The sequence below is a fragment of the Bubalus bubalis genome, chromosome 6, assembly GCF_019923935.1.
Source record: "Bubalus bubalis isolate 160015118507 breed Murrah chromosome 6, NDDB_SH_1, whole genome shotgun sequence".
Lineage (NCBI taxonomy): Eukaryota > Metazoa > Chordata > Mammalia > Artiodactyla > Bovidae > Bubalus > Bubalus bubalis.
In genome coordinates, this window is record NC_059162.1 from 19638184 (window position 1) to 19663497 (window position 25314).

At 44.5% G+C, this 25314-nt stretch overlaps 1 protein-coding gene and 1 pseudogene across 2 annotated transcripts; one reads left to right on the forward strand and one right to left on the reverse strand.

The window, feature by feature from the left end:
• The first annotated feature begins 2561 nt into the window (after positions 1 to 2561).
• LOC112585563 lies at positions 2562 to 3062 on the forward strand (annotated as a pseudogene).
• A 12911-nt stretch (positions 3063 to 15973) lies between these two features.
• PSMD4 (proteasome 26S subunit ubiquitin receptor, non-ATPase 4) lies at positions 15974 to 25090 on the reverse strand. Of its 2 annotated transcripts, none has more exons than XM_006055093.4 (10): positions 24948 to 25090; positions 20557 to 20697; positions 19247 to 19361; positions 18784 to 18870; positions 18473 to 18541; positions 18044 to 18259; positions 17552 to 17660; positions 17274 to 17405; positions 17122 to 17189; positions 15974 to 16254 (listed from the first exon to the last, which is right to left on the reverse strand). In XM_006055093.4, the coding sequence occupies exons 1-10, from the start codon at positions 24971 to 24973 to the stop codon at positions 16084 to 16086; spliced, it is 1134 nt and encodes a 377-aa protein (XP_006055155.1). In that variant the 5' UTR covers positions 24974 to 25090; the 3' UTR covers positions 15974 to 16083. The 2 variants fall into 2 exon arrangements, with proteins under 2 accessions (XP_006055155.1, XP_006055154.1); XM_006055092.4 differs by having other exon boundaries at positions 17543 to 17660.
• Positions 25091 to 25314: the final 224 nt, after the last annotated feature.

The following is a 25314-nucleotide window of genomic DNA, read 5'->3' on the forward strand; positions in this document are numbered from 1 at the left end:
TTGTTTCTGATGAGCTATGGGTTTAGTTTTTTTTTTCTCTCTCTCTCAAAAGATGCAGCAAATTTCTACATCTGTTATAGCATTTCATGGAGGTCTCTCTCTATGTACATTAAAAACATTTAAAAGCTGCAGTCTTTACAACCCTATGGACTGTAGCCCACCAGGCTTCTCTGTCCATGGGATTCTCCAGGCAAGAATACTGATGTGGGTTGCTATGCCCTCCTCCAGGGAATCTTCCCAACCCAGGGATCAAACCTGCGCCTCTTATGTCTCCTGCATTGGCAGGCAGATTCTTTACCACTAGAGCCACTTGGGAAGCCCTAAAAGCATCTATTAGAAGTGTGAAAAAAGAAGTGTATAGAGAATTCCTTGGCAATCCAGTGGTTAGGACTCTGCCCTTTCACTGCCAAAGGCCCCCGTTCAATCTCTAGTTGGGGAACTAAAATCCTGAAGGCTATGCAGCCAAAAACAAAGAGGAAGAATTGTATAAATTATCCATTCCTCTCTCACACAATATGAAAATAGTGTTAACAACTTAAGTCAGTTTTACCTGAGATGTTGATTAAACATACAGATTAATTACGCCCAAGATGTACTGAACGAGTATGTCTCTGAGAACTAGAAGTGACATTTGACTGAGTCCCCCAGTGATTGTTAGGAGTCCTGATGGAATCTACTAGAAAAATACATCTTGGATTACTCTACTGTGCTTTCACATTATAATAATCTGTGTGTGTTATCACTCAGTCATGTCCAACTCTGTAACCCCATGGACTGCAACCCACCAGGTTCCTCTGTCCATGGAATCTTCCAGGCAAGAATACTGGAGTGGGTTACCATTTCCTTCTCCAGGGGATCTTCCTGACCCAGGGATCAAACCTGGGTCTCCTTCCTTGGCAGGCAGATTCTTTATGGTCTGAGCCACCAGGGAAGCCCTAACACACAATGTGCTTTCACATTATAATAATTTATTTTGCATCAAATTTGTCCTCTTAGGATAGGAAAATATTTTCCTCATTGCTCTGAGGTACATAAAGTGTTGTTGATTCAACAGTACCTCATTCTGTTGTTTCATCATTATAGTCTGAGCTCATTTGACATATTGCTCTGATTTCTCTGTCTTAACTTATCAGATAAGGGCCTTGAGCATATTCATATTTTATCACCATTCTATTCTCAGGAAGATCAATAAAAGAATATCTCACAAGTATTTGTCAAAACATGACATTACCTTATAAAATAAAATCTGAGGAAAAATAACCTTTATTAAACTATATGACTTCACTCTGTATGATACACTCTAGGTCCAGCCATGTCTCCACAATGCCATTCCTTTTTATGACTGAGTAGTATTCCATTGTGTTTATGGGCCACATCTTCTTTACCCAATCTTCTAGTGATGAACATTTAGGTTGTTTCTATATCCTGGCTATTGTAAGTAGTGCTACATTGAATATTGGGGTGCAAATATCTTTTCAAATTATGTTTGTTTTTTTTCTGTGTATATGCCCAGGAGTGGGATTCCTGGGTCATATGTTCTATTTTCAGTTTTTTAAGGAACCTACATACTGTTCTCCATAGTGGCTGCACCAATATATATTCCCACCAACAGAGTAGGAGGGCTCCCTTTTCTCCACACCCTCTCCAGCATTTATTCTTTGTAAATTTCTTGATGAGGGCCATTTTGAGAGATAGCTGTGAGAAATATCAACAACCTTAGATATGCAGATGATACCACTCTAATGGCAGAAAATGAAGAGAAACTAAAGAGCCTCTTGATGAAAGTGAAAGAGGAGAGTGAAAAAACTGGCTTGAAACTCAACTTGAAAAAAATTAAGATCATGGCATCTGGTTCCATCTCTTCTGGCAAATAGAAGGGGAATAAGTGGAAGAAGTGACAGCTTTCTTTTCTTGGGCTTCAAAATCACTGCAGACAGTGACTGCAGCCATGAAATTCAAAGATGCTTGCTTCTTGGAAGAAAAGATATGACCAACCTAGACAGCATGTTTAAAAAGCAGAGACATCACTTTGCCGACAAAGGTCCATATAATCAAAGCTATGGTTTTTCCAGTAGTCATGTATGGATGCTAAGAGTTGGACCATAAAGAAGGGTGAGTGCCAAAGAATTGATGCTTTCAAACTGTGGTGTTGGAGAAGACTCTTGAGAGTCCCTTGGACTGCAAGGAGATCAAACCAATCAGTCCTAAAGGAAATCAGTCCTGAATATTCATTAGAAGGACTGATGCTAAAGCTGAAGCTCTAATACTTTGGCCACCTGATGGGAAGAGCCAACTCATTGGAAAAGAAAACTCTAATGCTGGAAAAGATTGAAGGCCTTAAAAGGAGAAGGGGGCAAAGTGCACTCGGCAGTCCCATGGATCTGTCTCTTGCTTCAACAGTGCTTGAAAGGAACAGACCCAAGGACACCCCCTTGCTCCAGCCTGCAAACACCCTACAACTTTTTTTCCAGTTGCAGCCTTTGGAATCAGCCACTCAGCTGTCTATGATCACCAGGACCAGCCACCATTTTTTGAGCTTCACTCCTTATTACCGATCAACCATGAGCTCCCAGATTTGTCAGAATTATTCCACCAAGGTGGAGACCGCCATAATCACCTGGTCAACATGTATCTGTGGGCCTCTTATACCTACCTCTCTCTGTGGCTCTGGAGGGTGTGGCCCAATTTTTTTGCAAATTGGCCTAGGAGAAGTGTGAGGGCATGGAGAGTCTCTTGAAAATGCAAAACAAATGCAGTGGCCACCCCCTCTTTCTGGACATGCAGAAATCATCTGAAGATGAGTGGGGTAAAACCCAAGGCACTTTGGAAGCTGCCCTTCTCATACAGAAGAACCTGAACCAGACCATATTGGATCTGCATGGCCTGGGTTCTGCTCGTGCAGACCCCCACCTCTGTGACTTCCTAGAAAACCACTTCCTAGATGAGGAGGTGAAACTCATCAAGAAGATGGTGACCACGTGAGCAACCTCTGCAGGCTGGCCGGTCCCCAGGCTGGGTTGGGTGAATGTCTCTTTGAAAAGCTCACCCTCAACCATGACTAGGAGCCTCTGAAGCCCAGCAGCCTTTGAGGAGCCCCCCTAACATCAGGCTACACTCTATGGGGCTGCAAAGAGTCAGACATGACTGAGCACACACACACACACACCTAACATCAGGGCTTCTGCCTGAAGCCCTCTCTCTGCAGCCACTAGGCAGCATCTAAACACTCTGGAGCCCTCTCAAGCCTTGGACCAAATGGAAACAATAAAGGTTTTTGCAGCATCAACAAAGAAATAAAAGGAGAAGGGGTGGCATGGAATGAGATGGTTAGATAGTATCACCAACTCAGTGGACATGAATTTGACCAAACTCTGGGAGACAGTGGAGGACAGAGGAGCTTGGCATGCTGCAGCACATGGGGTTGCAATGAGTCAGACACAACTTAGCTCTGGAGCCCTATACCAAGGAACTGGCCGGTTTAGGTCTGGAGGCTCGTGGCAACAGTTGCTATGGGACTTGGTCAGTTGATAAAAATCTCTAGAACTGACCAAGTCCCATAGCAACTGTTGCCACGAGCCTCCAGACCTAAACCGGCCAGTTCCTTGACTCCATATTATGTAAAATACCCACCCTACTCTCCACTCTATAGCATCCTAACCAATCACCTAATGCCACCCTTCCAGTAGGAATTTTCTGTTTTGAGGTTGTAAAAAACAGCTGCAAGCCTGTGAACACATTCAGCTCTCCCTTGAGCCAGCCCACTGTTCTAACAGGGCCTCCCACTCTAATAAACTTTATTCTCCTCTCATTCTGCCTCATGTCTGGAAATTCTTTTCCAACCTGCACACAGACCAGAACATTAGCGACTGAACAACAAAAACATTCTGAGGAGTGTGAGGTGATACCTCATGTTGTTTTGATTTGCATTTCTCTGATAACTAGTGATTGCTGAGTATCTTTCTCATGTGCCTCTTAGCCATCTGTATGTCTTCTGGAGAAATGTCTATTTCAATCTTCTTCCCATTTTTTAATTTGGTGATTTTTTTTATATTGAGCTGCATGAACTGTTTGTATATTTTGGAGATTAATCCCTTGTTGGTTGCTTCATTTCCAGATATTTTCTCCCAATCTGAGGGTTGTCTTTTCATTTTGTTTATGATTACTTTTGCTGTCCAAAAGCTTTTAAGTTTAATTAGATTCTATTTGTTTGTTTTTGCTTCTATTTTATTACTCTAGGAGATGGGTCAAAATACCTTGTGATTTATGTCAGAGTGTTCTGCTTATGCTTTCCTCTAAGAGTTTTATAGTGTCTGGTCTTATATTTAGGACTTTAATCCATTCCGAGTTTATTTTTGTGTATGGTGTTAGGGAGTGTTCTAACTTGATTCTTGTTCATTTAATTGTCCAGTTTTCCTAGCACCACTTATTGAAGAGGCTGCCTTTTCTCCATTGTATATTCTTGCCTCTTTTGTCATAGATTAGGTGACCATAGGAGCATGGGTTTAATCTCTGGACTTTTTATCCTGTTCCATTGATCCATATTTCTGTTTTGGTGCCAGTACCATACTGTTTTGATTACCTTAGCTTTATAGTATAGTCTAAGCTCAGGGAAACTAATTCTTCCAGCTCTGTATTTAGTTCTCAAAATTGCTTTATCTCTTGGGGGTCTTTTGTGTTTCCATATAAATTGTAAAATTTTTGTCCAAACTCTGTGAAGAATGCCATTGGTAATCTGACAGAGATTGCATTGAATGTGTAGATTGCTTTGAGTAATAGTCACTTTCACAATGTTGATTCTTCCAATCTAAGAACATGGTATATCTCTCTATCTGTGAATCTTTTATTTCTTTCATCAGTGTCTCATAGCTTTCCAAGTACAGGTCTTTTGCCTCCTTAGGTAGGTTTATTAATAGGTATTTTATTCTTTTTGCTGTGATGGTGATTTTACTTTTGAAAGACAACATGTGAGCTTTTCTGATTACAAAAGTCGTTACATAGTCTTTTGATTCAACTCAGAAAGCACAGAAAAGTGAAAAGAATAGACAGTTCTATAAACCCAGTTGATAGAGGAGACATTTTGAATAAAAATTATCTACTTTGAAGGTTTCTTGTTTTATTTCATACATCATGAGTATTTTCCCTTTTCATCAGATCAGTTCAGTTCAGTTCAGTCACTCAGTCATGTCCGACTCTTTGTGACCCCATGAACCACAGCACGCCAGCCCTCCCTGTCTATCACCAACTCCCGAAGTCCACCCAAACCCATGTCCATTTGTCGGTGATGCCATCCAACCATCTCATCCTTTGTGGTCCCCTTCTCCTCCTGCCCTCAATCTTTCCCAGCATCAGGATCTTTTCAAATGAGTCAGTTCTTCACATCAGGTGGCCAAAGTATTGGAGTTTCAGCTTCAACATCACTCCCTCCAATGAACACCCAGGACTGATCTCCTTTAGGATGGACTGGTTGGATCTCCTTGTAGTCCAAGGGACTCTCAAGAGTCTTCTCCAACACCACAGTTCAAAAGCATCAATTCTTCCATGCTCAGCTTTCTTTATAGTCCAACTCTCACATCCATACATGACTACTGGAAAAATCATAGCCTTGACTAGACGGACCTTTGTTGGCAAAGTAATGTCTCTGCTTTTTAATATGCTGTCTAGGTTGGTCATAACTTTCCTTCCAAGGAACAAGCGTCTTTTAATTTCATAGCTGCAATCACCATCTGCAGTGATTTTGGAGCCCAGAAAAATAACATCAGCCACTGTTTCCACTGTTTCCCCATCTATTTGCCATGAAGTAATAGGACCGGATGCCATGATCTTAGTTTTCTGAATGTTGAGCTTTAAGCCAACTTTTCCACTCTCCCCTTTCATATTTCATTTCCATAAATAATCTATATATTTTTTTATTTTAAAGGAAATAGATTTCATTGTCAAATAAAACATCAACCAGCAAAGCATAAAGTCTCAGGTAAGGTTATTGATAGTGTGGACTTGATGCTTATATGCCAAAGGAAAAGCATTGGCAGAGCAGATGCTGAAGACAAGAGAGATAGGAGAGAGAGGGGGCATAACTGCTGCCAGGAGAGGCTGAAGAAGATAAGAGAGAAGAGGTTCAGGACTTTCAGAACTTACTGTCTAAGGGCCTTGACTCCCTTTGTAAAGGTGATGTCTTCTGCTGAGAGTGATGGGGGACTGGAGGAAAGTGTGATGAAGTAGTTGCTGCAAGAAAATGATGAGAGGGCTGCTGATAATGGGAAATAGTCATTTCGTGGAGGCTCACATTTTAGTGAGATAGACTGGGTTTTGATCTTGGCTCTGACCCTTAATTAACTGTCTTTACTCAAATGACTTAACTTTTCTGAAACTGACAAGTCCAGATGAAAATACTGAAAAGGTAGGTGGTTGAGAACCAATCCATGCTTGCAGTTTAGCTGGGCAACTGTGGGTTAAAAAGGAGCTTGGGAGATAAAAATCATTGGAAAGATAGTGGTTTAAATGATAAGTTAAGAGGCCTTTGTTCATTAGAGATAGAAGCAAAGAAAGGAAGAAGCTATCAGTAAAAAATAAGTTCAAAGAAGTAATTTTACATGTTTCCCTGTACTACAAAAATAACATCCTGAAACATTTTCAAACATTCATAAAAGCAACCCCTTCCCCCCAAATCTGCGTTTCTATAGTCCAGAAATAAATGTTGTTTAGGTGCCAAGTTGTGTACAACCCTTTTGCGACCCCATGGACTGTAGGCTGCCCACCAGGCTCCTCTGTCCATGGGATTTCACAGGCAAGAACACTGTAGAGGGTTGCCATTTCCCTCTCCCTGGGATCTTCCTGACCTAGGGATCAAACCCACATCTCCTGCATTGGAAAGCAGATTCTTTACCTCTGAGTCACCTGGGAAGCCCTTTTCACCACTGTCTTGCCGGTCCTTGTATTAAGTTAGGAAACAATTAGGTATAATTAAACATTTAAGTGTCCCAGGTGGTGCTAGCGGTAAAGAACTCACCTGCCAATGCAGGAGATACAAGAGATGAGAGTTCGATCCCTGGGTCGTGAATATTGCCTGGAGGGCATGGCAACCTGCTCCAATATTCTTGCCTAGAGAATCCCATAGACTGAGGAGCCTTGCAGGCTACAGTCCATAGGGTCGCAAAGAGTCAGACACAACTGAAGTGACTTAGCACACATGCATGCTATGTAGCAGGCCTTAGGAGTAGAAACTGTTTTTAGCCTTACAGGCTACTTTTGTTTTATCAATAGGTTACAAAAGTCAGAGCCAAAACCAGACTGCGCCGGCAAGATCCAAGATGGTGGACGAAGTAGGCTAAAAGGTCACTGCTTCCCTTGCCTTCATCTCTGTGTTTCCACACTAACCCCTGAGAGCTGAAGGACTCTGCTTTCTTTAATTGATCTGTGTTTGTTTTGAAAGTACCTGGTCTTTGGCAGAGATGCTTTGCAGCTGTACTTTGAGAGAAAGACAGTGGTCAACCGCCCCCGAAATACCTCTGACTTGACCGCAGCAGGTAGATGGAACCTGGAGGTGTTAGAGTGTTACTTTTGCTTCTTAACACCATGCTAAGATCTCCACCCAAAGTGGGTGCTTGCTGTCTAACAGGCATGATTTATGCTGTGGGCAAAGGAGAGTGGAAGACTGCCCATGCCCTGGCTGCCCCTGAAAATCCCCTTCTCTTTCCTAGAGTCCTGAATAAATATCTGCCTCCTAGGCCTTAAAACTCCCTTACTCCCCTCCCTTTGGGAAGAAGATGCTTTAAGAACCCCTGTTCTCCGGCCATTGCATAAAACCCTGTCTTGCTTGCACCAAACTCAGTTTCATTATTAGCTGCTTGAACTTTAGGAAAGAAGTTCTTGAATAGCCCGGGAAGAACTTGGTTCAGCAAAGAAGTCTCTACACAAGAAGAGAGATTCATGTCTAATTTGGTCACAAGAGCATGGTGGTCTTTACCCTCTTAAAAACTGAAGATTCCCAAGAGTTTTTGTTTATGTAAATTACATATACATTGATATTTACTATGTTAGAAATTAAAACAGAAATTTTAAAAATATTAATCCGGTAAGAAATAGCAACCATAAACGCATTACATGTTAACATAGTTCAGTTTCTATGAAAAATAACTACATTCTCCAAAACAAAAATGTCATGAGAAGGGTCTACCGTTTTACATTTTTGTAAGTCTCTTTAACAGATGATAGCTGGATTCTCATATCTGTGTCTGCATTCAATTTGTTGGAAAATGTTGTTTTGATTGACATACATAAAGAAAACATGACCTTTCAAATACGTTGTTACAAAAGGGAGGAATATTTCAAAATGCTTTTTCAGATAACTGTGGATATTCTTTCTTGTTACTACACCAAATCTTGATACACAGTCATTTTAATTTTTATTTATTTTTGTCTGTGCTGGGTCTTCATTGCCTTGCAAAAGTTTTCTCTCAGAGAAGGCAATGTCAGTACTCAATAGCAGTTTCTCCAGTACTCTTGCCTGGAGAAACCCATGGACGGAGGAGCCTGGTGGGTTGCAGTCCATGGGGTCGCTAAGAGTCAGACACGACTGAACGACTTCACATTCACTTTTCACTTTCATGCATTGGAGAAGGAAATGGCAACCCACTCCAGTGTTCTTGCCTGGAGAATCCCAGGGATGCGGGAGCCTGGTGGGCTGCCGTCTATGGGGTCACACAGAGTCGGACACGACTGACGCGACTCAGCAGCAGCAGCAGCGTCTCAGGTTGGGGAGGGCTCTAGGCACGCGGGCTTCAGTTGTTGCAGCAGGCAGTCTCAGCAGTTGTGGTGCATGAACTTAGTTTGCTGTACAGCATGTGGAATTTTCCTGGACCAAGGATTGAACCTATGTTCCCTGCATTGGACGGTGGATTCTCATCCTCTGTGCCACTGTTACTGAGTCCAAGCTCATCGACTGAGAGGCTGACCAAGAAGATTTCAGGCTAGCGCTTCAAAATAACCATCTTGTTAGGGCCTGGAAGCCAAGTTCTTTTATGGATCAGAGATGGGGGGAGGTGAAGAAACAAAGTAAAAAGCCCATTTCAGTTCATTTCACTCACTCAATCGTGTCCGACTCTTTGCGACCCCATGGACTGCAGCACACCAGGCTTCCTTGTCCATCACCAACTCCTGGAGCTTACACAAACTCATGCTCATTGAGTCAGTGATGCCATCCAATCATCTCAACCTCTGTCTTCCCCTTCTCCTCCCACCTTCAATCTTTTCCAACATCAGGGTCTTTTCCAATGAGTCAGTTCTTCACATTAGGTGGCCAAAGTATTGGAGCTTCAGCTTCGGCATCAGTCATTCCAATGAATATTCACAACTGATTTCCTTTAGGATTGACTGGTTTGATCTTCTTGCAGTCCAAGGGACTCTCAAGCGTCTTCTCCAACACCACAGTTCAAAAGCATCAATTCTTCAGCGCTCAGCTTTCTTTATAGTCCAACTCTCACATCTATACATGACTACTGGAAAAACCATAGCTTTGACTAGACAGACCTTTGTTGGCAAAGTAATGTTATGCTTTTAATATGCTGTCTAGGTTGGTCATAGCTTTTCTTCAAAGGAGTAAGTGTCTTTTAATTTCATGGCTGCACTCACCATCTGTAGTGATTTTGGAGCCCAAGAAAATAAAGTGTCTCACTGTTTCCATTGTTTCCCCACCTATTTGCCATGAAGTGATGGGACCAGATGACATGATCTTAGCTTTCTGAATGTTGAGTTTTAAGACAACTTTTTCACTCTCCTCTTTCACTTTCATCAAGAGGCTCTTTAGTTCTTGGCTTTCTGCCATAAGGGTGGTGTTAACTGCATATCTGAGGTTATCGATATTTCTCCTGGCAATCAGGATTCCAGATTGTGCTTCATCCAGCCTAACATTTTGCATGATGTACTCTGCATATAAATTAAATAAGCAGGGTGACAATATACATACTTGATGTACTCCTTTTCTGATTTGGAACCAGTCTGTTGTTCCATGTCCAGTTCTAACAGTTGCTTCTTCACCTGCATACAGATTTCTCAGGAGGCAGGTCAGGTCTGGCATTCCCATCTCTTTCAGAATTTTCCACAGTTTGTTGTGATCCACTCAGTCAAAGATTTTGGCATAGTCAATAAAGCAGAAGTAGCTGTTTCTCTGGAACTCTGTTGCTTTTTCGATAATCCAACGATGTTGACAATTTGATCTCTGGTTTCTCTGCCTTTTCTAAATCCAACTTGAACATCTGGAAGTTCATGGTGCACATATTGCTGAAGCCTGGCTTGGAGAATCAGGAGCATTGCTTTGCTATCATGTGAGATGAGTGCAATTGTGTGTAGTTTGAACATTCTTTGGCATTGCCTTTCTTTGGGATTGGAATGAAAACTGACTTTTCCCAGTCCTGTGGCCACTGCTGAGTTTTCCAAATTTGCTGGCATATTGAGTGTAGCACTTTCACAGTATCATCTTTTAGGATTTGAAATAACTCAACTGGAATTCCATAACTCCCACTAGCTTTGTTTGTAGTGATGCTTCCTAAGGCCCACTTGACTTCACATTCCAGGATGTCTGGCTCTAGGAGAGTTGTCATGCCATCTGGATCTGGATCATGAAGATCTTTTTTGTACAGTTCTTCTGTGTATTCTTGCCACCTCTTCTCAATATCTTCTGCTTCTGTTGGATCCATACCATTTCTGTCCTTTATTGAGTCCATCTTTGCATGAAATGTTCCCTTGGTATCTAATTTTCTTGAAGAGATCTCTAGTCTTTCCCATTCTATTGTTTTCCTCTATTTCTTTGCACTGATCACTGAGGAAGGCTTTCTTATCTCTCCTTGCTATTCTTTGGAACTGTGCATTCAGATGGGTATATCTTTCCTTTTCTCCTTTGCCTTTAACTTATCTTCTTTTCTCAGCTATTTGTAAGGCCTCCTCAGACAACCATTTTGCCTTTTTGCATTTCTTTTTCTTGGGGATGGTCTTGATCACTGCCTCTTGTACAATGTAATGAACCTCAGTCCATAGTTCTTCAAGCACTCTATCAGATCTATCAAGTGTTAGTTTCACTTCCTTAAGACCCTTCACAGGTGGGCAGGGTCAAGCTATCTCCCAGTGAACCAAACAAAGACACCCTAGCCCAAAGGTCAGGTGGAAGGGGCTGGGCAGGTCTCCCTGAGGCATTTACCTACGCCTATCATAACAAAAGTGGCAATGTAAGAATTAAAGTCACAGAAGCAAATCCAATATGGATTCAAAATTAACCCTTCCAGTTGGTTATACCACCAGGGAAATTCAATACACAGTAGTCTTTAAAATGCCAGTCACCTTGTGGGATCCCAAACCATATTAGTATACTTTTTGTAATCTGTTACATCTGAATCCATTGCTTTTCTCTTCTTTTTTGCATTTGAAATGGATCATTTGGAGAATATTGTTTCACTGTATAATGCAGAGCTTTCTATATGACACATTACAATGCACAACTTTGATATATAATAGGAACGTATTAATATCACCCATCTAAAATATTTTGAGAATGTCAAGTTCACTGTGGCACATACAAGTTTTCCAAAATTCAAAATTTCACCTGAGAACTCAAATTTCATCACAGACAACAAAAACTGTCAGTTGTTTTCCTTGAAGTGAGGCTTACATCATTTACTTTTGAGAAAGTGTTTGCCAAATACTCAAGTCTGAAGAACCATGGTTTGTCCGGCAGTTATTCTATTTTTTGGCTGCACTAGGTCTTCGTTGCTGCTCCAGCTTTTCTTGAGTTGTGGTAAGCAGGGGGGATGTTCTGTGGTTGCGGTGCACAAGCTTCTTTCTCACTGCTGTGACTTCGGTTGCAGAGCATGGGCGCGAGGGCTTCAGTAGTTGTGGCCTGTGGGCTCAGAAGGTACAGTTTCCGATTTCTAGAGTGCAGGCTCAATAGCTGAGGCACAAGGGCTTAGCTGCTTCACAGCATGTGGGATCTTCCCGGACCAGGGATCAAACCCATGTCTCATGTAATGGCAGGCAGATTCTTTACCTCTGAGCCACCAGGGAAGCCTCTGGCATTATTCTTTTAAGTAACAATGTTACATTATTTAAAAAAAAAAAAGTGGCTAGTTCATCTCACAAGTCAAACAACCGCACAAGTACCGTTCCTCAAGTCCATCATTGTACCCCAGGATGCAGCCACATGCTCTATGTAGTTCTCACTTTACCTCAGACTTACTAAAGATGTGAACTCAAGGGCTGAGATTTAGGGACTTCCCTGGTGGTCCAGTGGTTAAGAATCTGCCTTCCAATGCAATCTGTCACAACTAGAGAAAGCCCATGAGCAGCAACAGAGACCCATCACAGCCAAAAGAAATAAATATTTTAAAAAGGTTGAGATTTAATACAATTCATGATTTTACTGCTTTATCAAGGAGTTTTTGTGTTTTTTTCAATCCAAGGGTGTGTGGACTGCCGCTGTCTGAGATTTGTGCTAAGGCACCAAAAGTTTTACCCGCATTGCTTCGGCATCACTGCACGTATCATCATCGTAGAAGAGAAGAAAAACATCCTAACGCAGTATTACTGATGATAATAGTTTTGACCTCACAAACCCCCTAAAATAGTCCTGGGGACTCTTAGAGGCTCACAGACCACAGTGTCAGCACCATCGCTGTAGGTAAGTTACCTGCCTCTCTGGCTTTCAGTTTCCTTATTTATAAACTAGGATTAATGATGCTACAGCTACCTCATAGGGTTGTGGAAGCCGAATGATACTAAAGTGTGAAGCATTTGGAATAGTCTCTGGCACACTGTTATACAAGCATCTGCTAATATAATCATATATTCAGTATCATTAAATGTTTTTCCAAAATAAAATTTATTGACAGCGTGCAATATTCTACAATGATGTAAGATAATTGTTGGATATTAGTTTGTTTCCATTCTTTCAACATCCCTGCACATATCTGTGTCATTTCTCTGATTAAATTCCTGAAATGGAATTGCCCAGAGTACACACATTTTTCACAGTACTGCTGAAAAGCATACATGGACTATCAAAGTGGGAGAGCTGAAAAAGGGAGGGGTCCATGGGCTGAGTGGCTGAGTAATGGAATCAGCCGGGAGCATTTCTTAAGGTGGACGTGTTGCCGTAAATACAGAAGAATGAGCTGTGATGATGATCTCTGAATTGGAAGAGGCCAAGGTGTTGGTTGAGTCATCCTCATGAACACTGAAGTCACTCAGCTGCACGCAGAGGGCCAGAGATGGGACACAGGGCCCATCACGACTAGATGGGCAGACTCTGCCAAAACATGATTTGGCTGGGAAACTATCCCCAGACTCAGGAAAGCCAAAGTGACCATTATCTTTAAAACCAACACCTATAAAAGACTGCCAAGTCGTACGTAGATGATGAGCCATTTGTCTCAAGTAAATATGTGATTCAAAAAAATACTAGTGTCCTGCTCAACATACACATTTTCAAACTCACTATTTAGAAACGGTACACACCCAATATGAACATAATGTAAGCACAGGGTAGGGTTTCTAGTTTGATTTTGCGGAAACTTGTTTACATTCAAGCATTAAAGTCTGACTTCAGGATACTGCAAATTAAATTCATGGAATCTTGGCCCAGGCAGAAGCAGCACCACAGTGAAAGGAGGTTTTTTTTTCCCCCAATAAATAATGCTGTAACAAGTGGTTTTCCATATTACAAAATTGAAATTGGATCCCTATCTCACTGTACAGTGAGACAGAATAAGGAATTTCTATGTGAAAGGCAAAACCATAAAACTTTCAGAAAAAAATAGAATATCTTTCTGACCTATGGAAGAGTTTGCTGGACACAAGAAACACTAACTTTGAAAGAAAGATTAAGAAATCTGACATTAAATTTAAAAATTTTGGTCATTAAAGGGTACCTTTTAAAAAATGAAAAGGGATTCCCTGGTGGTCCAGTGGTTAGAGCTCAGTGCTTCCACTCCCAGGGCCCAGGTTCAATCCCTGCTTGAGGAACTAAGATCCCTTAAGCACACACTATGTGCCAAAAAAAAAAACAGTGAAAAGACAAGTCAGAAACTTGACATACTTATAACAATATATAACCAATAATGATTTAATACTAAGAATAAAGAACTCCTATAAAACATCAATACAAAGTTAACTCAAGGACTTCCCTGGTGGTACAGTGGATAAGAACCTGCCTGCCAATGCAAGGGACATGGGTTTAGTCCTTGGCCCGGGAAGGTTCCACGTGCTGCAGGGCCACTAAAGCCTAGGCGCACAGCTACGGAAACCCTCGAGCCTAGATTCTGTGCTCTGCAGCAGGAGAAGCCATTGCCGTGAGCAGCCTGCACGCCGCGACTAGAGAAAGCCCCTGCAGAGCAACGAAGACCCAGCCCACCAAAAAAAATGAACTCAAGAGAAAAATGAACAAAAAGTATGAATATTTCACAAAAATGGAAATACAAAGATCCATTTTTTTAAAAATTAAAGGATAATTAACCTCATTAGTAATTAGAGAAACACAAATTAAGATCACAATGAGTTATCATTTTATCCTCACTGGACTGGCAGAAATTAAGAATTTGTAATGGTCCTAAGGGCTGGAAAGGGATGAGTTCAATAGGAATTCTTAGATTGCAGGAAGGAGTGCAAATCCATACAACTACTTTGAAAAACAATTCATTATCCTATAAAGTATTCCTAAAGAAATTCCTGTATGGGTGCATCAGGAGATATGTACAAAAAACATCGAGATCCTGTTGATACTAGAAAAATAACTATAGAGGCAATGCCAGATCCATCTACAAGAAAATGGTGAGATTGTAGAACATCCCCAGAATACATATACATCCATGAAAAATGAATAAGCAGCCACTAAGTGCAGCAACTTTGAAGAACCTAAGGAACAAAATGTTTGTTAAAAACCATGTCCTGCAAGTCTCAGAGCATAGGACTTTTGGGGGGAGGGCCTCGCCACACAGCTTGTGGCATCTTAGTTCCCTGACCAGGGATTGAACAAAGGCCCTGGCAGTGAACAAACCAAGCCTAACCACCGGACCACCTGCCAGGGAATGCCCTAAAACTATTTTTTATAAAGCTCAAACACATTAAAACAAAACATCCTTGTCAAGACGCTTTATGTACATGAGAAGACATGAAGGGAGAAAAAATGTGAGATTCAGGATAAAAGTTCTGAGGAGGATGTGAAGAAGTGGGTTCAAGAAGGCTAGGTATGTGACAAGGTAATACTCTAGCTTACATTGAGCAATTTTAGATATGTTAATTTCTTTACACCTCACTTTATATATAGGTTAAGTATTTTATGTGTAAAATATTATTTACCTTTTCAAATATAATAGTAATAAAGGGATAGATTATATGAATTGTGCATTCTATTTCATGCCCCACAAAAACCTGCCTCTAAATTTGGCGCTCCAACAAGATGAACCATGTTTCTCCTTCACAGACTTCCATCTTGTGAAAGGTCTCCAAGATCCCTGATATGCGGCATTCTGACTTTTCCACCTGTCTCCTGCTGTTTGCCGGCCCAAATAGTCTTTAAGTGACAAGATGCCTACACGCCATCAGCACATGCTATTCCTACTGAATGGAAACATCACCATCTCGTTTGCTGGCTGATGAACTTCTGGCCCCATTAAATGAGGGCTCGAATGTTGCCTTCGGGAACCTTCCCAGAGGCTACAAGGCTGTGGCCCTCTCCTCACTTCCACAGTGCCTTGTTCAGGCCTCTCTTTGGGTGCTTGTTAGGCACGAGTAACTGCTCATTTACAGGCTGGCCCTTCCCTAGATGCTGACTCCTCAATGGCCAGTACTGGCTTCTCTTCTCTGGGGCCCCAGTGCCTCACACAAATGGCTTTCAGTAAAGTTCTTCCTAAGGAAGGACTGTCCTGGGTGGAGATGGGTGGAAGGGGAATGGTCACAGGCAAAGTTACCAGTGTTTGAAGCAAAAAAGCAAAAAAAAATTTGCCAAGCTTTATTTAGGGCACAGTGGTTACAGACAACACCTCCGACCCTACCCCCCACCCCACCCAGCTTGGGCCCCTGGCCGGCTCGTCCCCTCCTCCAGTCTCACTTCTTGTCCTCCTCCTTCTTGTCCTTCTTGCCGTCTTTGGTGGCCTGGGAGGCCAGGGAGCCCATAGCATTTCGAATGGCCTCGTTATTGGGATCCACGCCCGGAAGGTTCTCCAAGACACTCTGGAGGAATTCGGGGTCCTGCATCACGTCATAATCATCCTCCTCCTGAAACGGGGTCAGTGTCAGCCTGGTTGAGGGGGGCTGGCTGCAGAGCAAGCCCGCGTGGGAGACGGGAGAGTACCGCCACACGAGCCCCTCTTCTCACCTGACTGGCCAAAGACAGGAAGGAGGGTTTAGGAAAAACCCAGTGCCTATACACAGTATGCTGGAGCAGGGAAAGGCAACCCGCTCCAGTGTTCTTGCCTGGAGAATCCCCATGGGCAGAGGAGCCTGGCAGGCTACAGCCTACGACGTCGCAGAGTCAGACACAACTGAGCAACTAAGCACATACAGAGTATGAACTTAAAACACTTGTTTTATTCTATTTTTGTGTTGTTGCATAGACATGGCTTTCCAGATCTTAGTTCACTGACCAGGGACTGAACCCCAGGGCTCCAGTAGTAAAAGCACTAAGTCCCAATCACTGGACCACCAGGGAAGTCCCCCAAACATTAAATTACCAATCAATTAGAGAAGAAGCCTGAGAACATTGCTTTTTGAGCTCAAAGGATAAAAAGAGATGCCATGACCTTTAGGTTTCCTGCTATTAGACACCCACTCCCCCCTTTTGTTTTCCTGGACCCTCTTTTTATGCTCCTGGAAGATGGTATCACTGAGAATTGTCCAGACTGCTCCCACTAGCAAGCAAGGGAAATTACAGAATACTTACGACATTTCTCCAACCCTGGCCACCTTCTCCTTAGCAAGGTTTACCCACAAGAAACATTACCTCCATGGGTTTCTTTCCTTCTGCTCTAGAAAGAGCTCATCTATGAAACCCTGAGAGAGAAACGGTTCCAGCCCTAGCAGGCTGAGGATCTCAACACGGGATTTTAAGGCTGATGGCGGCATGGAGTCATCGCTGGCCCTCACCTTGGTGGGCTCAGATGTGTCCATGGCTGAACTGGCGTCCATGTCGGCTGACTCTGCCTGGCCAAACTCTGAGGAAGAAAGGTCAGTTTGCTCAGTTCCATTTCTTTCCGCAGTGTCTCTGCCGCAGCACGCCCACCCAGGTCCTGGCTCACCTGCACCCTGGAGGGACATCTGCATGGCATAAGCAATCTGCTCCTCCTCAGTCATACTGCTTAGGTCAGGCAGCCCAGTGCGGCCAAACTCCTGCTGGCTGATGGTCATCTTCAGCAGGGCATCGTCCGAGTCTAGGGAAAGGAAGACAGCGGCAGGGTGGAACTGTGCCCACCCCCAAGTCCACGTGTTTCCACACCGCCAGAACCCCAGCCCCATCTACACCAGGCCTCCACAGAGCACCCCACCGTCCCGGGACTTCAGATTCCACCTCTTTCACCTTCAGTCCCAGCCGTGGCAATCCCGGCCTCAGCGGCAGAGGCGGCAGCTGCCCGCCGTGCCTCTTCCTCTTGCCGCTGCCGCTGCTCTTCCATAGAAACACGCAGGGCCTGGCCAAGGGTGAGCAAAGTCAGACATTCTCTGGCCCTCAGTCCCCTGGGGCGCTGGGGAAGGCAGCTGAGGTGGGGGATGGACTGGAAAGGGGCAGCTTCTGGTTTATACCCGTGGGGAAGCAGCTGGAGAGATGACAGATGACATAGGGGGAAAGGATGGGCTTGGGAGAAACCTGGGGTTTCACGGGGAGAAGCGAAGAAGAGAGTCTGACAGTGGTGCCCCTCGAGATCAGACAGAATTATGGGGAAGAGGGACCTAGAGGCGGTCTGGGAAAACAAGCAAGGGTCCTTAGGCCTGTCTAGCCCTAGAGAAGCTATATGCTGTGTGAGAAGGATCAAGAAGGACACCTGGGCTCTCCTGGAGGTCAATGTTTGCTCACCAGGGCCAGCTCAGGATCAGCGCTGGGATCCACTCCAAATTCAAAGTCACTGGCACCAAGACCCAGCATGGCACCACCTTCCCCAGCCAGAATGGGCGAGCTGATGAGGGCATCGGCCAAGCTGGGCCCAGGAGGCACTGTCACCAGGTGAGAACCGGTTCCGTCTTTGCCATTCAATGTGTTTACAAAAGCGGTCAGCTTTTCTGTGTTTACCTCCTGGGGAGAGAAGAACACAGGAGGCTCTCCTTCCAGACCTGCCCCCATTCTCTGCCACCAGCTCCTGTCTGCAGCCCCTCACCCCCATGCAGACACTCCTCTAGGCAAAGACTGTTCTCTATTTACAATCAAAGCAGTCACTGGCCCCCAACCGGTCCTTACTCACCTCTTCCCCAAAATTGATAATGTCAACATTTACTTTCCCTTACTCACCTCTTCCCCAAAATTGATAATGTCAACATTTACTTTCTCCTTCTTGAGGCGTTTAGCCAGTTTCACCAGCTAGGAAGAAGGAGAGAGAAATGAGGAAGTCTGTTCCATACCACGAGGGAAGGTGACATACATCACAAGCATACAGGAGAGGGAGGACCTCTCCAAGGCCCCGACAGAAAAACTGAATTTTGTACAACCTCCTTTTCCCAAATTGATGGACCCAATGCTTCTTCCTGACTCTCCCAAGAGCCAACAGAAGCTCCCTCCCAAACATGTGGTGCCCAAACTCCCTGGCTGTCACTTGGACTCACATCCTTCTCATTATCCTCCACAGGGCTTCCCACAAAGGCAATGATTCGCATCTTGTGATTCTTGCCCTGCCGATGCTTCAAGGCCAGCTTGAAAAGGAAGAGGAAGTTCTTGGAGTCAGCCACAGGAATCCCCCAGCTCTTTCCTATCACTCTCTTTCTTACGGCTTCCATATACTTTGAGCCTATCATCACACTCACGCCAGATCTAAACCCCCTCCTCCTCCCTTCCCTTCTCTCTGAGCCTCTCTGTGGATAAGGAAGAGGGGTTAATTCTCCATTCTAGGGACTTTCCCTTCATGATCTTCACCGATCATTCCACTCTATCCTTTCCACTCCTTTCTCTACATCATCTCTCTTCCCTGGTGCTGGTTCTCACTCCAAGAGTCTAGGGGGGAAATGAGTAAGGGTGGAGGCAGAATCCCAGAGCAAGGAGGAACCACCAGAGGGACCCAGCAGGACTCACGTGGGCCACACGGATGCCAGTGCAGAAGGTGATCTTGCCCTTGGGCTGGACAGTGTGAAGCTTAGACAGGATGCGGCCAGTGTCTGGGGTGAGCGTGGTCAGCACTTCACAGTCACTGGAATGGGGGAAGGAGCACTTCTGTGATTTCAGGGTAGGACAACTGCCTCCGAACTGTGTTCAACTCATCTTTTCTTTAGAGACCTTGATGATAATTGTTATCTCTGTTTTTCCTAAACAAACATCTACTATTTAGAGAGTAGATCTTCCAAGTTCTCATCACAAGGAAAAAACTTTTAACTATGTGAGACAGGGATATTAATTAAACTTACTGTGGGGATCACCTTGCGATATACACATTATCAAATCGTTACGTTGCGTACCTCCGACTCACACAATGTTGCACGCCAACGACACAAAACTAGAGTAACGGGCGAGAAGCGGAGAAAAATCCCCACTGTGTGGGCATGAAACACAGAAGATAAGAAGGGGTGATTTTGAGAGAAGCTTGGCCTCTTCCAGTATTTCCCCCAACCTCTCTCATGCCATCTTCCTCTCAGGGGCCTGAGAATTCTCTACAATAGCTGGATGCTCCTCCTTCTCTCTCCTATCCTCTTCATTTTTAGACTCATTTTCTGGCTAATAACATGAATGCTGGGATGGGCAGTCACTCATTTGAGGATTATCAGTTCCTAAAACAAATTACTTTGGGGGTAACATGATGTGTGACATATGCCCTGGGAAGCTGACCCCAAATCACTTTTTATTGTCTTTAAAATACAGTGAGGACTGCCCTGGTGGCACAGTGGCTGACAGTCCACCTGCCAACGCAGGGGACACAGGTTCAATTCCTGGTCCAGGAGGATTCCACACGCCTCAGAGCAGCTAGACCTGTGCGCCCCAACTACCGAGCCCGTGTGCCTAGAGCCTGTGCTCCACAGCAAGGGGCTTGGGCTTAACGAGAAGCCCAAGCACCACAACTAGAGAGCAGGCCCCCCAACTAGAGAAAACCTGCAGCAACAAAGAACCAGCACAACCAGCACATTAAAAATAGAAAAAATAAGTAAAATACACTGAAATTTTATCCCAGGAAATAAAGCTTCACAATTCTATTAAATTCAGGTTGATATTAATTTTTTTAAAAACAAGTTGCTGCTTATATTTATATGGAGTAGTGAAGAAGGTAGTCTAGGAAGGTGATGGGCAAAAGCAGCCTCACGGAATCTACGAAAAGGCAGTGCCCCAGCGCCTTAGCGGGTCAGACAGGAATCGCCCCGCCTCCCCCGCACGCCCTCCCGCCCTGCGCCACCTACTTGGCCAGTGTGATGAGGCCCACGTTGTTCTCAGGGTTGCTGCGGGTCTTGGAGTGACAGACTATATTGACAGCATCCTGTTGGGCCTGCAGCCGGGTGGGTAAGAAGTCCCCATTCCGCATGTACTCACTGTTGTCCACGCTGCCAGGTTAGGGGAGAAGCGGGAGACAGGCCACACTGTGAGACCTGAGACGTTCCCTCCAGTTCCAGGAACCACCCCCCTACCCCCAACAACTCTCCCATGAGGGGTGCCATGCTACATGGCAGTGGCTCTCAGTCTTTGTGGACAGAGGACCAGCTGCAACTTTTTTTTTTTTTAATATACACATGACCAAGCCCTCCTCTAGACTTACTGACTCAAAATAACCAAAGGCAAAAAACCTTTTTAAATCTCCACAAGTAATTGTGTAAGTACGCAAGGCTGTGATCTACTAATGTACCATGTCCACCTTTTTATAAGGTGCCTTAGTGTTATCAATCATGGTCGTGGAGAGACATGCTATCTGCTATTAAAATAGGAGTATTCCAAGGCAGGAAATCAACAGGGCAACTGAAAATATTTATGAAATAACACACACTTGGCAGCACTGAGTGCAGGAAAGTACAATCTAAATTATCTGGTTAAATGTTCAACAGCTTTGACAGCTGGACTGAACTGCAAAAACGAGGTTTCACAGATCTGGGGGTCTCACGTATTCTATCCCTATAGCTTTTCACAATCTGTAAGAATCCAAGTAACATGAAATACAAGCGCCAGGTTCCCGGAGACCAAAAGAAGGCAGGGAAGTGAGTAAGTCATCTACACCCCAGAAGAGAATGAATTCTTGACGGACTGAGGTCTGTCTGAATGAAGCAAGCAGCAGGCTCAGAGACAGCTCATCTCTCCTGGCAAGCTAAACGGGCTTGGAGGCGATTTTTTTCTTTAGTATCCTTTGCCAGGCAATAAATACAAACCAAAAATGATGAAGAGAGGTAATTAAGAAGCTACTGGAAAACAAGTAGAAAGGGTTGGAAGGGCAGTGTTCAGGCAGGTTCAAATCCCTACTCTACCACTTGTAGTTCTATGATCCCAAGGAAGCTACTGAATTTCTCTAACGTCCAGGTACCTCATCTGTAAAATGGGTTTTATTATACCTACCTGGATAGTGCTGGCTATGAGGATTAAGTTCACGGAAAGTACTTAGCACAATGCCTAAGAGTAAGCACGATACACAGACCAGTTCTTATAGAGGAAACTCAATCTATATAAAGGAGGTCAAGGGCAGACTTGACTGACCATGCTACATTCTTTTTTCCCTGATACACTGTTTCCAATTACTCTCCCCACAGGGGAATAACTGCCTTCCTAGCTTCAAATACAGTGGTGGCTAAATATATGAAACAATGGAAGCTTTGAGGGTCATCCAGCTGGAATAGCTGCTAAGTACAAAGGCTGTGGGCAAGACCAGCAGATGGATGAAGGCTGGAAGAAAGATGTCAGAGGAGGACCTGGAGGAGGGGGGTGGGGGGGGCGGCTTGAGAAGGAGGAAGAAGCTTCCGTGCAGAACACGACAGCAGTCCTCATACTGTCACGAGTGCGTCAGAACCACTCTGAGGGTGAGGTGCTGGCAGTGGTAAAAACAGATGCTTGCACACCTACATGTGCCCCCTAAAAACTGCAGTTTGGTTTTCCCAACGTTGAACTTTATACAGACAGGATAATGCATGCATTTCCTGTGACTACTTTTGCTCAAAAGTAAGTAATTTTTCCCAATAAAAATTTATATCAAAATAAGGGCTGACAAAATTATCCAGCTATTCCATGAAGTTTTCATCTAAAAGAAAAAAAGAATACAGATGCCTAAGCTTCCCTGGCTGGGAGTCTGAGCCACCAGACCAAGCAGAATCAAATATACACAACTTTTTAATAAGCTCCTCCAGAGAATTCTGAGGGACAGCAAAGCATGAGAAAAGGAGTGGCTTTCACTGCTATTCTATGGCTGGGCTGTTACAACAGGGTGCCAATGCATCACTCTGGACCTAATCTTTCCTTCTATACCTCAAGCCAGATCAGCATTCTTAAATCCCATTTTGTATATAGCTCTGGCTCCACCAGCCTCAGAACGTTTTCAGTAGTCCTCTATTGAAGGGTAAAGGGCAGAATTCAGCCTCCTCAACCCGACATCTGTGCTTTTCTACCTGGCTGCATGCCCCTTTCTCCAAAAAAGGGAACCACCTTCAACCAACAACCTAATAATGAAGTCACGCTAGTCCAGTTTCTACTCCCTAAACAAGCCTTGAGAATGTACACTTCAGCAGCTTTCCTTATGCCCTTCTCCTTACAGGTAATGGCCTCTCCTTAACATCTGTCTAAGTCCCTTCAAGGACCCTCTTAAATTCTTTCCTGAGGACTTCTTAAGCATCATGGCAACTAACAGATGCACAGTGCTGTGCAGTTTACAGAGCACCACGACACACACTGCCTACCTGTGCTATGAGAAAAGTAGATGTTCCTATTATATTCTCATTTTAGAGCTAAAGTGAGAGATTTACTACATTCTCAAGAACATGCAGCTGGAAAGTACCCAAAACATAGGTTTTTGGATTCCAAATCCTGTCCTCTTTCTACTCTTTACTTGCTTTCTCCTAGAGGCTGCCATATTTAGCAAATGAGAATACAGGGCTCCCAGAATTCCCTGGTGACACAGTGGTAAAGAGTTGGCCTGCCAATGCAGAGAACATGGGTTTGATCCCTGGTCTGGGAAGATCCCTCATGCTATGTAGCAACTAAGCCCGAGTGAGCGGCAACTGCTGAGCCTGTGTGCCACAACTACGGAAGCTCCGGCGCCTGGAGCCTGTGTCCACAGCAACCAGAGCCCTGCAAACCCTCACCACAAACAGTAGCCCCGGCTCCCAGCAACCACAGAAAGCCCAGGCAAAAGCAATCAAGACCCAGCACAGCCAAAAATAAGAGAAAATACAGGACTCCCAGTTAAATCTGAATTTCAGACAAACAACAGTAACTTTCTAGTGAAAGTATGTCCCATGTGGGACATACACATAGCCATTTTGATATTAAAAATAACTGTTTATCTGAAATTCAAATTTTACTGGGCATCCTATGTGTTATCTGGCAACAGTATCTTCGCAGCAAAAAGAAAACCCTTAGGTGTCTGTCCCATGCAACTGGAAATTTGTGTGTGTTTGTGTACTATTCTGTTTTCATTCTAGGCTCACACTTAGAAGAAACTCTTGAAACCTTGCAAAAGTGTGGTCCTCAGTTCCTAACAGCTACTCAGCCACGTCTGAGACTGATGAAGACAGAGAGCTCACTGGATAAGAGCCGAAGCGTCTTTGAGTCAGATAATCCTGGGTTTAAACCTAGGCTCCACGACTTAATCGGCTGTGTAATTTTGTGTAAGTCATTTAAAACTGCCGAGATGCGGTATCCTCATCTGTAAAAGGGAGGGAGTATTGTGAGGCTTAAGTGAGATGAAGCAAATTAAATGCCTAACATTTAGAAGGTAGCTTAGTCGGTAAGGGTTTCCCTGGTGGCTCAGACGTCAAAGTGTCTGCCTGGGTTCGATCCCTGGGTCTGGAAGATCCCCTGGAGAAGGAAATGGCAACCCACTCCAGTACTCTTGCCTGGAGAATCCCATGGACGGAGGAGCCTGGTGGGCTATAGTCCATGGGGTCGCAAAGCGTCGGACACGACTGAGCGACTTCACTTCACTTCTTAGTCGGTGAAGAATCTGCCTCCAGTACAGGAGATCCGCATTCGTTCCCAGGGTCGGGAAGATCCTCTGGAGAAGGAAATGGCAAACCACTCCAGGATTCTTGCCTGGAAAATGCCAGGGACAGAAGAACCTAGCGGGCTACAGTCCATGGAATCGCCAAGAGTCCGACACGACTTAGCGACTAAGCCACAAACACTTATAAAGTACTCTTATAGTGCCTTTGAAGGTAACACCAGGAAAAGCAAAGGAGTCGGCGACAAGTGAATGGGGCGAGGAAGGGATTTGAAACTCTCTTCCTAACTAACACCCATCATTCTGAAAAGAAGAGAGGAAGGCAGAAGACTATCATGGTGAGTCCGAGAAGCAGGACTCTAGCTAAAGACAGATGTAGGCTGGTCTAGAGAAGACGACGCTGTGATGGAGAAAAATAGCAGGGCCGGTCAATGACCGTCCGCGGACTGAGGGTTAAGAGGGGTACCTCGGGCCCGTCCGTCTGGAACTACCTCTGCGGCCCCGGGATGACTCAGGGAGTCGCTGGAGCTCCTTTCCTCCCGGCCCAAGGCCTCATCTCTTCCACCAGGCCCCCCTCCCCTACCCCAGGCCCGCCCGGCCTCCGAGCTACAGGCGCCCCCGACCCAGTCCCGCTCCCCAAGGGGGCCCGAGGTGGCTCCTCACCAAACCATAGTGCTTTCCAACACCATCGTGCCTCCTTCCTCCCTCCCCGACCGGTTCTCCTAGACCACTAAACAACAACTCCTCCAATTGGCCCAGCGCGCATCACCAATCACTGACCTCGGTTGGGCCAGCTGGTTCCGCCTTCATCCCCGTGTTACTTTCTGGGAGTTGTAGGCGCCGCCAGAAAAAAAAAAAAAGTGGGAGCTGTTTGGGGCGGAGGGAGGGGCCAAATAACACAAAAAAGTGGGCCACACCTCCACCTGCCCTGCCATTCAGGTTTTCTGGTGGCGTTCCTTGCCGAGAAGATCTAAGAGAAAATGTGAAGGAACTTCTGAAAGTGCTGAGGCTATGTCTATTCCAACATCAT

Bases quoted from the DNA above. Each gene is read 5' to 3' on its own strand.
- PSMD4 (XM_006055092.4), bottom strand. From the start codon at position 24,973: ATGGTGTTGGAAAGCACTATGGTTTG. The intron at 20,698-24,947 runs GTGAGGAGCCAC...CTAACCTGGCAG, and splicing joins TTGGAAAGCACTATGGTTTG to CGTGGACAACAGTGAGTACA. The intron at 16,255-17,121 runs GTGAGGGCCAGC...ACCCCGTTTCAG, and splicing joins ACACATCTGAGCCCACCAAG to GAGGAGGATGATTATGACGT.